General features: G+C 52.0%; 1 protein-coding gene across 4 annotated transcripts in view; it reads right to left on the minus strand.

Annotated features, from left to right (window-relative positions):
- Positions 1 to 1,329: 1,329 nt before the first annotated feature.
- Positions 1,330 to 14,529, minus strand: part of NPR2 (natriuretic peptide receptor 2) — a 567,493-nt gene continuing 554,293 nt past the window's right edge. For all 4 annotated transcript variants that reach the window (XM_073684396.1, XM_073684388.1, XM_073684406.1 and 1 more), the window contains 7 exons: positions 14,370 to 14,516; positions 12,463 to 12,586; positions 12,320 to 12,388; positions 8,159 to 8,333; positions 6,223 to 6,321; positions 3,437 to 3,528; positions 1,330 to 2,261 (listed from right to left, as the gene is read on the minus strand). In XM_073684396.1, coding sequence (XP_073540497.1) covers positions 2,199 to 2,261; positions 3,437 to 3,528; positions 6,223 to 6,321; positions 8,159 to 8,333; positions 12,320 to 12,388; positions 12,463 to 12,586; positions 14,370 to 14,516 — 769 coding nt within the window. In that variant the 3' untranslated portion in view covers positions 1,330 to 2,198. The remainder of the gene's footprint in view (positions 2,262 to 3,436; positions 3,529 to 6,222; positions 6,322 to 8,158; positions 8,334 to 12,319; positions 12,389 to 12,462; positions 12,587 to 14,369; positions 14,517 to 14,529) is intronic.

Genomic DNA, 14,529 nt, shown 5'->3' on the forward strand with positions numbered 1-14,529 from the left:
TTACACTAGCCACGTTACCAGGAACCTCGTTACCAGGAGCCAGGTTACCAGGAGCCTCGTTACCAGGAGCCTCGTTACCAGGAGCCTCATTACCAGGAGCCTCGTTACCAGGAGCCTCGTTACCAGGAGCCACGTTACCAGGAGCCTCGTTACCAGGAACCTCGTTACCAGGAACCTCGTTACACAGTAGTAAGGCAATGGCACGGCTGACAGATTAAGTAATAAATGCTGTTTTACTGTATACGGGATGTGTCAGGAGCTTTTCCAGTACAGGCTCCCAACATTTACTGCAGTGGAGCTAAGGTGCACAGACAGTGGAAAGATATGGCCATGCTTGTGACAACTGTTACACTAGCCACGTTACCAGGAACCTCGTTACCAGGAGCCACGTTACCAGTAGCCTCGTTACCAGTAGCCTCGTTACACAGTAGTAAGGCAATCGCACGGCTGACAGATTAAGTAATAAATGCTGTTTTACTGTATACGGGATGTGTCAGGAGCTTTTCCAGTACAGGCTCCCAACATTTACTGCCGTGGAGCTAAGGTGCACAGACAGTGGAAAGATATGGCCATGCTTGTGACAGCTGTTACACTAGCCTCGTTACCAGTAGCCTCGTTACCAGGAACCTCGTTACACAGTAGTAAGGCAATGGCACGGCTGACAGATTAAGTAATAAATGCTGTTTTACTGTATACGGGATGTGTCAGGAGCTTTTCCAGTACAGGCTCCCAACATTTACTGCCGTGGAGCTAAGGTGCACAGACATTGGAAAGATATGGCCATGCTTGTGACAACTGTTACACTAGCCACGTTACCAGGAGCCACGTTACCAGGAGCCACGTTACCAGGAACCTCGTTACCAGGAACCTCGTTACGATTAGCCACGTTACCAGGAACCTCTTTACCAGGAGCCACGTTACCAGGAGCCATGTTACCAGGAACCTCGTTACCTGGAGCCATGTTACCTGGAGCCATGTTACCAGGAACCTCGTTACCAGGAGCCACGTTACCAGGAACCTCGTTACCAGGAACCTCGTTACCAGGAGCCACGTTACCAGGAACCTCATTACCAAGAACCTCGTTACCAGGAGCCTCGTAGGACAACCTACCCCAGTAACATCTTACAGAAGTGCATTAAGACGCTCGCGGTCATGACCATCAGGCAGATCTATGGTGCGCTCACTCTTGTTACTCTAGGATTGCTCGATGTGTATTGCTGTGACCTGATCAGGAATATTGGGGGAGTATCGAGAAATGAAAACAAAAGAGCGAGAAGTAAAAAGAGCCTCGGTGAAGGAATAAAGCACACAGCGGCTAGATCTACTCGTCTTTATTGAAGGCTGAATGTGCCATGGACTCGGTACAGCTACATACTACACATCTTATTACAAGCCTCTCCATGAACGTCTCCTGGAGCTGAAGTGGTCCTCTGTTCTCCTGGATTACATTGGGGCATTCACTAGGGGGAGAGTGATTCGGGCGCAATGCTTTGTTTGGCGTGCTGGACAATACCGCTGTTCCTATCATGCTGCATTGTCATTGTGTGGAATCTCTGGATCGAGCGATTCTGCGGTAGATCTGCTTTACTAAGCGCCTCCTCTTACCGATCTCCGTGTAACCCAGCGCTGTCTTGTTTCACTCCAGATCCAGTATAAAGATGAAATAGAAGTATGGTTCAGAACCTGAGCGAAGAATGAAAACTGTGCTTCAAATGGAGGATTTGTTTTGTAGTGTGATCTGTTGAGGAGATCTTCAGAACCAACACTCTGGGTGAAGAGCAAGGACAAAACCTCGAGACGCGTCCATCTCTGAACATGTTAGAGATCTCCTTGGTGAATTTCAGCAAGCTGCAGGTATGAGCGAGGTCTACTGCCCATTCTGGACCCTGCGTTGCCTCCTGCGATGATGTTGCCCTTGCAGGCCCTGGTTTGGCTGTTAATTGTATGGTATTGCAGCCATTTGATCAATGCAGATGTCACCTCTTGGCTAATTAGCTGGTGCATAATGACTCATTCCCAGAAATGAGAGTAACAGGTTAGGTGTTTGCTCCTCAAAGCATAGAGGACGCCATAAACAACGTGCTCCGGGAAGAGCGGGCTGTGGGTAGGTCAGAGGATAACCTTCTACCCAGATTAGTCTAATGAGCAGCTCAAGACACAGCTGGCCAGATTTGGAGCTGATTTGGGGCAAGAGAGTCTCAAATAACATCATCATCTGTAATTTCTCCAAGTAACCAGAAGGTCTTCATTTTCCCCTTGCCCTGGAATAAACAAGAGAAAAGATTGGACGATGAAGTGAAACATGTAGACTCAGAAACTGTGTGGATCTTCATGGTAGATCATATACCTGTAGGCAAACTCCTTACAACAGCTGTGTATTGGGAAGAATATGCATACAGGCACAACTTGTGCATACACCAGACCCGAAAGAATAGAAATTGAGTTGGTGATTGCACTCTCAGTGTTTGTGTGAGACTCAAGCTGTGAGAGGGAAGGAATGGGAGGTCATATTACATTCTCTTTGTCCGTGTCTGGGTGAGACTTATGCTGTGAGACAGAAGGAGTGGGAGGTCGTGTTACATGCTCTTGAATTTCTGTGTGAGACTCATGCTTTGAGAGGAAAGGAGCGGGAGATCATGTTACAATCTCTTCCTCAGTGTCTGTGTAAGAGACTCATGCTGTGAGAGGGAAAGAGTGGGAGATCATGTTACAGTCTCTTCCTCAGTGTCTGTGTGAGACTTGTGCTGTGCTGAAAAAAGGAATGAGCAGGAAGGTCATATCATAGCCTCTGTTCTTTAGTGTCTGTGTAATACTTGTGACCTCCAGATCCTTTGGTCTTACAGTATCTCATCCTTAGTGTCTGTGTGTCTCATGCTGTGAATTGGAAGAAGCAAGAGGTCATGTTACTGTCTCTTCAGTGTTTATGTGAGACTCATGCTGTGACAGGGAAGAAGCAGAAGATCATATTACTGTTTCTCCTTCAGTGTTTCAGTTTTTATGTGAAACATGCTGTGAGAGGGAAGGAGCAGGAGGTCCTGCTACAGTCTCTTCCTCGGTGTCTGTGTGAGACATGCTGTGAGAGGGAAGGAGCAGGAGGTCATGCTACAGTCTCTTCCTCGGTGTCTGTGTGAGACATGCTGTGAGAGGGAAGGAGCAGGAGGTCATGTTACAGTCTCTTCCTTGGTGTCTGTGTGAGACATGCTGTGAGAGGGAAGGAGCAGGAGGTCATGCTACAGTCTCTTCCTCGGTGTCTGTGTGAGACATGCTGTGAGAGGGAAGGAGCAGGAGGTCATGTTACAGTCTCTTCCTTGGTGTCTGTGTGAGACATGCTGTGAAAGGGAAGGAGCGGGAGGTCATGTTAGGATAAACTTTATCATTTTCCTGAAATTTTTATTATTGATACAGGCTTCTTAATCTGTATTTTCTTTTATTTTACCTTCATTTCAATATCTCCCCGAAGTTCCAGTTGAAAGCAGCCAAACTCATCTAAGACTTCTTTGGTGGCTGAAGAAATATGGATCTTAAGTGCTGAGGAAGTAAGAAGACATGAGTGATATCTATTGTAAATGCTACAACAGCTCAGAAACCGGCGAATTCTCACAGCGCACAGTGCAGACCGGACAGTATAGTCCTAACTACTATATAATGGGCCCCACATAGTCCTCCATACAAAGAAACCTGGAGGACTGAACCTCCAGGTTTCTTTGCAGTTAGTATGCTTTAGCGCATATAAAAGGGTGTGGCCGCCCTTTGTCTGAGCTGAGACGCTTATTCTGCCTCGAGTCTATGCTTATACTAGGGATCCAGTCTCTCTGCCCTTGTCCATATGTATGTCACTTGACAAATGGTAAGGTTTTTAATATTAGAGTTAGGACTGTCCCATAAGGGTTGCCATGACGTGGCGGGATAGCTTTTACATTATTTTGATCAAAATTATGTTAACTAAATACCCTTTATTATTATTATTTTTGCACTGTGCGATTTATCCATTTACTTCCAGTTATTTAGGTATTTTTCTTGTCTTTGGTTTTTCATAGTCCTCCATACAGTATAATGGCCCCACATAGTCCTCCATACAGTATAATGGCCCCACATAGTCCTCCATACAGTATAATGGTCCCACATAGTCCTCCATACAGTATAATGGTCCCACATAGTCCTCCATACAGTATAATGGTCCCACATAGTCCTCCATACAGTATAATGGGCCCACATAGTCCTCCATAAAGTATAATGGGCCCACATAGTCCTCCATACAGTATAATGGGCCCACATAGTCCTCCATACAGTATAATGGGCCCACATAGTCCTCAATACAGTATAATGGGCCCACATAGTCCTCCATACAGTATAATGGGCCCCACATAGTCCTCCATACAGTATAATGGGCCCACGTAGTCCTCCATACAGTATAATGGGCCCACATAGTCCTCCATACAGTATAATGGGCCCCATATATTGCTCTGTGCAGAATACTGGTCCCCATATAACGCTCCATAGAGGATACTGGTCCCCATATAACGCTCCATACAGGATACTGGGCCCCCTTATAATGCTCCATGCAGAATACTGGCCCCCACATAATGCCCCATGCAGGATGTCACCTCTCCCCCCCATATAATGCCCCATGCAGGATGTCACCTCTCCCCCCCATATAATGCCCCATGCAGGATGTCACCTCTCCCTCCACATATAATGCCCCATGCAGGATGTCACCTCACCCCCATATAATACCCCATGCGGGATGTCACCTCTCCCCCCCATATAATGCCCCATGCGGGATGTCACCTCTCCCCCCCATATAATGCCCCATGCGGGATGTCACCTCTCCCCCCCATATAATGCCCCATGCGGGATGTCACCTCTCCCCCCCATATAATGCCCCATGCAGGATGTCACCTCCCCCCCATATAATGCCCCATGCAGGATGTCACCTCCCCCCCATATAATGCCCCATGCAGGATGTCACCTCTCCCCCATATAATGCCCCATGCAGGATGTCACCCCCCCATATAATGCCTCATGCAGGAGGTCACCTCCCCCCCCCCCCATATAATGCCCCATGCAGGATGTCACCTCTCCCCCCCATATAATGCCCCATGCAGGATGTCACCTCTCCCCCCCATATAATGCCCCATGCAGGATGTCACCTCTCCCCCCCATATAATGCCCCATGCAGGATGTCACCTCTCCCCCCCCATATAATGCCCCATGCAGGATGTCACCTCTCCCCCCCCATATAATGCCCCATGCAGGATGTCACCTCTCCCCCCCCATATAATGCCCCATGCAGGATGTCACCTCTCCCCCATATAATGCCCCATGCAGGATGTCCCTTCTCCCCCATATAATGCCCCATGCAGGATGTCCCCTCTCCCCCATATAATGCCCCATGCAGGATGTCCCTTCCCCCCCATATAATGCCCTATGTAGGATGTCACCCCCCCCCCATATAATGCCCCATGCAGGATTTCACCTCCCCCCCCCCCATATAATGCCCCATGCAGGATGTCACCTCTGCCCCCCATATAATGCCCCATGCAGGATGTCACCTCTCCCCCCATATAATGCCCCATACAGGATGTGACTCCCGCCCCATATAATGCCCCATGCAGGATGTCACACCCCCATATAATGCCCCATGCAGGATGTCACCTCTCCCCCCATATAATGCCCCATACAGGATGTCACCTCTCCCCCCCCCATATAATGCCCCATGCAGGCTGTCCCCCCCCCCCCCCATATAATGCCCCATGCGGGATGTCACCTCCCCCCCCCATATAATGCCCCATGCCTCCATACATATAAAAAAAAAATCAAATACTCCCCTCACTCCTGCTCACCTGCTGCTCTGGACTCCTCAGTGTCGCAAGGGTCTTCCCGCTCTGCGCTGTGACGGCTCAGAAGAGAGCACGGTGTAAAGACGTCACCGCACCCTCTGACCTGAGACGTCACAGTGCAGCAGTCGCGGAAGAGACCGGAGCTGCTGCGGAGGCACAGGGAGGGGTAAGTATTGTGCCGGGGCCCTGAGCAAGCGGGGGAGAGCGGGCGCTGGCACTGCTCTCCTCTGTTCACGGGTCCCATAGCGTGCCGGGGTGCGGTTGTAGAACCTCTTTGCTCCTTGTATTCTACAAGAACTGTGTGGAGGCTCCAGCCCTCGGCCTCTTCTGTTTTAGCTGTGAAGGCTGCAGATCTCTTGGCTGTATCTCGGCTCATGCTCACCTTCCCCATTAGACTCCATCCGGGACGCCGTGTTCACAGTGTCACCAAACAGACAGTATCGAGGCATCTTCAGTCCAACCACACCGGCGCAGACTGGACCTGAGTAGACAAGAGGGATATACATGTGAACTGTGGCAAGACATAAAAGATTGCAATGTTTCTTCTTGGTGTCCGTCCCAGGACGCCTGTCGCATACATAGACTGTAGAAAATGAGTAGCCTGTAGCTGCTGGCCTGATGATGAGTGAGATCGGCCCAGGGTTAGTCTGGGTCATTGAGATCTGAGCCCCCTGAAGAGCTTGAACTCCCCTGTAGTAGACAAGTCTGGAGACAACACAGTTTATGAAGTCCCACCGTGTAACACAAGACTGTACAGATGGGATCGGGGTCCCGGGACAGAACATGTGCAGATGGATGTGGACTTTATGAGCCTCGGAGATTTTACATCTCTTTGCTCAAAATACATACACAATTAGTAAAGGGTTCATAAAGTTCCTTTTCTGCGTGAGTGGTCTGATCCAACACCTCCATAATGGACCTCTACAAGACTGAAGAACAAGAGTTTGTAGGGTTAATAACTTGATTTTAGAAGAAGTCCATCTTCTGGTGTAAACCTCCTCTTCTCTGTGTCTGTTCTATGCCTCCATGCGGGATCGGGGACCTCGCGTACAGGCTCTGTGATGGATCTTCACATATTTCGGAGGACTCTGCCCTAGAACTTCTCTCCTTTTTAGGAATAGTTTTGTTCAGCTTGTGCCTTTGTTTAGTAGAAAAAGTGATTAACCCCGTCAGAGCTGAAGTCCATCTGACTGACAGAGTTATGGACAGATGGCTCAGAGCATCAGTGGAGCTTTGTGATGTGTGCCCATTATTGGGCTGACACTTTCCATGTGGATAATTCTTCCCATGATGCTTATCTGGCCATGCAGTTATAAATGCCTCCTTTATAAGTCATGTAATCTAATGTATCAGGGCTGTGCTATCCCATTACTAGCGGCTACCTCTCCTACTATAGCCAAAGCATTATTTACACCCTACTCTTTTTATTTCAGGGTCCCATTGCCTCTTCTAACCTCCTGCTGAGCTCTGTACAGACCTCTGTGGTCTCAGAGGGTTAGGGTTACACAGTCAGTCACTGGTAGCCGTCACCCACCATTGGTAGCCAGGGAATGCTGGCTATTGTTGTATTACAGCAGTTGGCGAGCACTGGTCTGAAGTAGAGGAGAATGCGTCATCACTGGGGACACCCACTGAACCTTCAACCTGCAGCTCCACAAAAACACGTCAGAGAAAAGTCCGTTCTAGAAAAACAGGCTGAGCCTGTCCAGGTGCCCAGAGACCTAGGAAGAAAATGTCTGTCTCAAATGTGCACCTATACATTTACAATCTAGATAAATGCAGGAGTGAACTGACTTCTAGATTGGTTGAAAACACTGAGAATTTACAAATGATGAGACTGAGCTGTAAAATTCATATGGGCTGAACTTGGCCACCTACAAAGACACTTCATGTATCACATGTCCCTGACCACACGGCAGCAAAAACACAGCACTGAAGAAGCAGAAGCCAAATGGTGGATGCAGAACCTGGTCCACCGACACCAGAGGGGATTCCTGGCACTGGTGGTGGAAGGAATCTTCATCGATTTCTTCATGGGTGCTATGCTCAATGTCAGTGAGGCTTTCAGAAAAAGGAAACTTTGTGAAAAGAGAATCCCTCATGAGAATCGATCCTATTTAAGCCTGCGGTGACTGCGAACGGTCCGGAGATTGGAGCTGGTACCGCTCACCTGGCTACAATGGTCAACTATACATTTGGAGATGTATACAGATGGCGGCAGTGACTACACGAGGCTCCTATATGGGAGGTCCATCACATCATGGCACATCATTGGCATTCAGACCAGATGAATTACAGAGCAATGCCACCAGTTTTACCTGTATGGATTCCTATGCGCAGATGGAGCTGGGTGTTCGGTCTGTGCCGGATCTTGAATGTTCTCACGGTGTCCAGGAGTGCCAATGACATACGTGCAATTTCTCTTGCATGCAGCTTCCCGTTCCGCACTGGTAACCCTGAAACCACCATGTATGCGTCACCAATGGTCTCCACCTGCGAAGACAGCCCCTATGTGAGTCAGCATAAAAGTCTGGGCACCGTGAACAGGGGCCAAATAGAGAAATGTACCTAAAGGTATATTAACAGTTCAGTGACTGGACCATCCCGGCCATACGAGGGTATGGTGAACACAGAAGCAGGGCTAGGGCATGGTAGGGAGTCGCGATCTTCATTGCTGGCAAGAGCTTGGAGGAGGCCTGACATTCAGATATTATGGGGATTAATGACCGCCATACACATTAGATAGCTGATGGCGGAACGATGCTTCACCAGCTGCCATCGGAGCTGATTCTCCCATACACCGAGCGCTCGCTCGGCTGGCAGCCATCTCAGTCATCTCTCCCATACAACGGAGAGCTGGCTATGCCGACAACCATCTCAGCTGTCTCTCACAGAGAACGTTCGCTCGGCCGACAGTCATCTGACTCTCCAAATACTCAGAGCGTTCGCTCAACTGGCAGCCATCTCAGCCGACTCTCACATACACCGAGCGTTCGCTAGACTGGCAGCCATCTCAGCCGACTCTCACATACACCGAGCGTTCGCTCGACTGGCAGCCATCTCAGCCGACTCTCACATACACCGAGCGTTCGCTCGACTGGCAGCCATCTCAGCCGACTCTCACATACACCGAGCGTTCGCTAGACTGGCAGCCATCTCAGCCGACTCTCACATACACCGAGCGTTCGCTCGACTGGCAGCCATCTCAGCCGACTCTCACATACACCGAGCGTTCGCTCGACTGGCAGCCATCTCAGCCGACTCTCACATACACCGAGCGTTCGCTCGACTGGCAGCCATCTCAGCCAACTCTCACATACGCCGAGCGTTCGCTCGACTGGCAGCCATCTCAGCCGACTCTCACGCCGAGCGTTCGCTCGACTGGCAGCCATCTCAGCCGACTCTCACATACACCGAGCGTTCGCTCGACTGGCAGCCATCTTACCCGACTCTCACATACACCGAGCGTTCGCTCGACTGGCAGCCATCTCAGCCGACTCTCACATACACCGAGCGTTCGCTCGACTGGCAGCCATCTCAGCCGACTCTCACAGAGAGCTCAAAAAAGATAACTAGCTCATATCACCTGATACTCACAGGAATCCCAGGCTCACGGATTAGTGTCCAGCATACACTTGCAAGGATATATAAAGAAGGTAAAATCCGGTGCCGCATGCGATAAATCCTTTTATTCCAAATACCTTCTTTATATCTCACTGAGAGCGTTCGCTCAGCTGACAGTCATCTCAGCCGACTCTCCAAATACATAGAGCGTTCGCTCGGCCGATAGCCATCTCAGCCAACTCTCACATACACTGAGCGTTCACTCAGCCAACAGCCATCTCAGCCGACTCTCACACCGAGCGTTCGCTCAGCCAACAGCCATCTCAGCCGACTCTCACATGCACCGAGCGTTCGCTCAGCCAACAGCCATCTCACCCAACTCTCACATACACCGAGCGTTCGCTCAGCCAACAGCCATCTCAGCCGACTCTCACATGCACCAAGCGTTCGCTCAGCCAACAGCCATCTCTGCCGACTCTCACACTGAGCGTTCGCTCAGCCAACAGCCATCTCAGTCGACTCTCACATACACCGAGCGTTCGCTCAGCCAACAGCCATCTCAGCCGACTCTCACATACACCGAGCGTTCGCTCAGCCAACAGCCATCTCACCCGACTCTCACATGCACCGAGCGTTCGCTCAGCCAACAGCCATCTCAGCCGACTCTCACACCGAGCATTCGCTCAGCCAACAGCCATCTCAGTCGACTCTCACATACACCGAGCGTTCGCTCAGCCAACAGCCATCTCAGCCGACTCTCACATACACCGAGCGTTCGCTCAGCCAACTGCCATCTCAGCCGACTCTCACATACACCGAGCGTTCGCTCAGCCAACTGCCATCTCACCCAACTCTCACATACACCGAGCGTTTGCTCAGCCAACAGCCATCTCAGCCGACTCTCACATACACCGAGCGTTCGCTCAGCCAACAGCCATCTCAGCCGACTCTCACATACACCGAGCGTTCGCTCAGCCAACTGCCATCTCACCCAACTCTCACATACACCGAGCGTTTGCTCAGCCAACAGCCATCTCAGCCGACTCTCACATACGCCGAGCGTTCGCTCAGCCAACAGCCATCTCAGCCGACTCTCACATACACCGAGCGTTCGCTCAGCCAACAGCCATCTCAGCCGACTCTCACATACACCGAGCGTTCGCTCAGCCAACAGCCATCTCAGCCGACTCTCACATACACCGAGCGTTCGCTCAGCCAACAGCCATCTCAGCCGACTCTCACACCGAGCGTTCGCTCAGCCAACAGCCATCTCAGCCGACTCTCACATACACCGAGCGTTCGCTCAGCCAACAGCCATCTCAGCCGACTCTCACATACACCGAGCGTCCGCTCAGCCAACGGCCATCTCAGCCGACTCTCACATACACCGAGCGTTCGCTCAGCCAACTGCCATCTCAGCCGACTCTCACATACACCGAGCGTTCGCTCAGCCAACAGCCATCTCAGCCGACTCTCACACCGAGCGTTCGCTCAGCCAACAGCCATCTCGGCCGACTCTCATACACCGAGCGTTCGCTCAGCCAACAGCCATATCAGTCGACTCTCACATACACCGAGCGTTCGCTCAGCCAACAGCCATCTCAGCCGACTCTCACATCGAGCGTTCGCTCAGCCAACAGCCATATCAGTCGACTCTCACATACACCGAGCGTTCGCTCAGCCAACAGCCATCTCAGCCGACTCTCACATCGAGCGTTCGCTCAGCCAACAGCCATCTCAGCCGACTCTCACATACACCGAGCGTTCGCTCAGCCAACAGCCATCTCAGCCGACTCTCACATACACCGAGCGTTCGCTCAGCCAACAGCCATCTCAGTCGACTCTCACATACACCGAGCGTTCGCTCAGCCAACAGCCATCTCAGCCGACTCTCACATGCACCGAGCGTTCGCTCAGCCAACAGCCATCTCAGCCGACTCTCACATGCACCGAGCGTTCGCTCAGCCAACAGCCATCTCACCCGACTCTCACATGCACCGAGCTTTCGGTCAGCCAACAGCCATCTCAGCCAACTCTCACATACACCGAGCGTTCGCTCAGCCAACAGCCATCTCAGCCGACTCTCACATACACCGAGCGTTCGCTCAGCCAACAGCCATCTCAGCCGACTCTCACATACACCGAGCGTTCGCTCAGCCAACAGCCATCTCAGCCGACTCTCACATACACCGAGCGTTCGCTCAGCCAACAGCCATCTCAGCCGACTCTCACATACACAGAGCGTTCGCTCAGCCAACAGCCATCTCAGCCGACTCTCACATACACCGAGCGTTCGCTCAGCCAACAGCCATCTCAGCCGACTCTCACATACACCGAGCGTTCGCTCAGCCAACAGCCATCTCAGCCGACTCTCACATACACCGAGCGTTTGCTCAGTCAACAGCAGTCTCATCTCATTCTCCCATACACCGAGCGTTCGCTCAGCTGGCAGCCTTGTCAGTCATCTTTCCCATACAACGGAGAGCTGGCTAGGCCAACAACCATCTCAGTCATCCCTCCCATATACAGGAGCGCTCGTTCGATTTGACAGCCATCTCAGTCATCTCTCCTATATATAAAGTGCTCGCTCGGCTGATGGCTATCAGTCATCTCCCATGCATAAGAGAGCTCATTCAGCCAATAGCCATCTCAGTCGCTTCTCCGATACACAGGAGCGCTCGCTCAGCTGACAGCCATCTCAGTCATCTCTCCCATATACAGGAGCGCTCATTCGGATGAGTGTACTCATGTTCTCTATCAGTCGGCCGGCGCTATCATACACAGGAGGCCGACAGCCTAACCTGGCGATATCGGAGGGTTCAGGCAACATCAGCCTAATGTGTTTAGGTCCCCATTCTAGAAGTGTAGTCTCCTTCCACCTGCAATTCTCCAGCCTTGGGGTCTCAGTCTCTTACCTTGTATACATCGAAGTTGTCTATAATAGCATCAAAACAGGTGTAGAGGTCATTCAATAAGGTGACCACCTGAGGGGACAGAAGCGGCTGATGAGCACCAATGACATGGAAGCACCGGCTGCACACTCCCTCATGTATGGTACCTGCATGGGCGTGCTCTCTGCAGACATTGACGTGAACCCCACAATGTCACTGAAATAGATGGTGACGCTGTCAAAGGCTTCAGCCTGGACGGTCTCTCCTCTCTTCAGCTGCTCAGCCACTGAACTGCACAGAAAAGAGAAGAATGGCTCATGGATGCGTCATGTCACCTGCAGACACAGGTCCCAGCCACCGCGTGACCAGCACTGTACATCCCAGCCAAGCAGGACTTCTGATAACTGTCTCAGCGTTGTAAAAAGACTATGACGTAGACGGGGCATGGGGAGACATGGAGCATTGCTGGTCACATGGGGGGCATGGAGCATTGCTGGTCACATGGGGGGCATGGAACATTGCTGGTGGCATGGAGCATTGCTGGTCACATGGGGTGGCATGGAGCATTGCTGGTCACATGGGGGGCATGGAGCATTGCTGGTCACATGGGGAAACATGGAGCATTGCTGGTCACATGGGGAAACATGGAGCATTGCTGGTCACATGGGGAGACATGGAGCATTGTTGGTCACATGGGGAGACATGGAGCATTGTTGGTCACATGGGGAAACATGGAGCATTGCTGATCACATGGGGAGACTTGGAGCATAGCTGGTCACATGGGGAAACATGGAGCATTGCTGATCACATGGGGAGACATGGAGCATTGATGGTTACATGGGGGGCATGGTGCATTGCTGGTCACATGGGGAGACATGGAGCATTGCTGGTCACATGGGGAGACATGGAGCATTGTTGGTCACATGGGGGGCATGGTGCATTGCTGGTCACATGGGGAGACATGGAGCATTGCTGGTCACATGGGGAGACATGGAGCATTGCTGGTCACATGGGGAGACATGGAGCATTGCTGGTCACATGGGGAGACATGGAGCATTGCTGGTCACATGGGGAGACATGGAGCATTGCTGGTCACATGGGGAGACATGGAGCATTGCTGGTCACATGGGGTGGCATGGTGCATTGCTGGTCACATTAAGAGACATGGAGCATTGCTGGTCACATGGGGGGCATGGCCCTTTGCTGGTCACATGGGGGGCACGGTCCTTTGCTGGTCACATGGGGAAACATGGTGCATTGCTGGTCACATGGGGGGGCATGGAGCATTGCTGGTCACATGGGGGGGCATGGAGTATTGCTGGTCACATAGGGGGCATGGAGCATTGCTGGTCACATCGGGGGCATGGTCCTTTGCTGGTCACATGGGGGGCATGGTCCTTTGCTGGTCACATGGGGGGCATGGCCCTTTGCTGTCACATGGGGGGCATGGCCCTTTGCTGGTCACATGGGGGGCATGGCCCTTTGCTGGTAACATGGGGTGGCATGGAGCATTGCTGGTCACATGGGGGGGCATGGAGCATTGCTGGTCACATGGGGGGCATGGAGCATTGCATGGTCACATGGGGGGCATGGAGAATTGCTGGTTACATGGGGGGCATGGCCCTTTGCTGGTCCCATGGGGGGCACGGCCCTTTGCTGGTCACATGGGGGGCACGGCCCTTTGCTAGTCACATGGGGGGCACGGCCCTTTGCTGGTCACATGGGGAGACATGGAGCATTGCTGGTCACATGGGGGGGCATGGAGTATTGCTGGTCACATAGGGGGCATGGAGCATTGCTGGTCACATCGGGGGCATGGTCCTTTGCTGGTCACATGGGGGGCATGGCCCTTTGCTGGTAACATGGGGTGGCATGGAGCATTGCTGGTCACATGGGGGGGCATGGAGCATTGCTGGTCACATGGGGGGCATGGAGCATTGCATGGTCACATGGGGGGCATGGAGAATTGCTGGTTACATGGGGGGCATGGCCCTTTGCTGGTCACATGGGGGGCACGGCCCTTTGCTGGTGGCTGCCACCTGCTCGGTCTCTCGCCCTCTGCCCTGTCACTCACTGCGGCAGGATCTGGTAGAGCAGGTTTTCGGCTTTGCGCTTCTCCTCCAGGTACGCTTGGGTCCTCTCCTCCACCAGCTTCTCCAGGTTGTTGGCATACTGCTCCATGCGAGACAGTAAATTGTCCAGGATACTGGTGGTGCCCTCCCTGTAACACATGG

This window comes from Phyllobates terribilis, unplaced genomic scaffold, assembly GCF_046119375.1.
Source record: "Phyllobates terribilis strain yellow unplaced genomic scaffold, ASM4611937v1 Scaffold_1__5_contigs__length_1240528914, whole genome shotgun sequence".
In the NCBI taxonomy this organism is placed as follows: Eukaryota; Metazoa; Chordata; class Amphibia; order Anura; family Dendrobatidae; genus Phyllobates; species Phyllobates terribilis.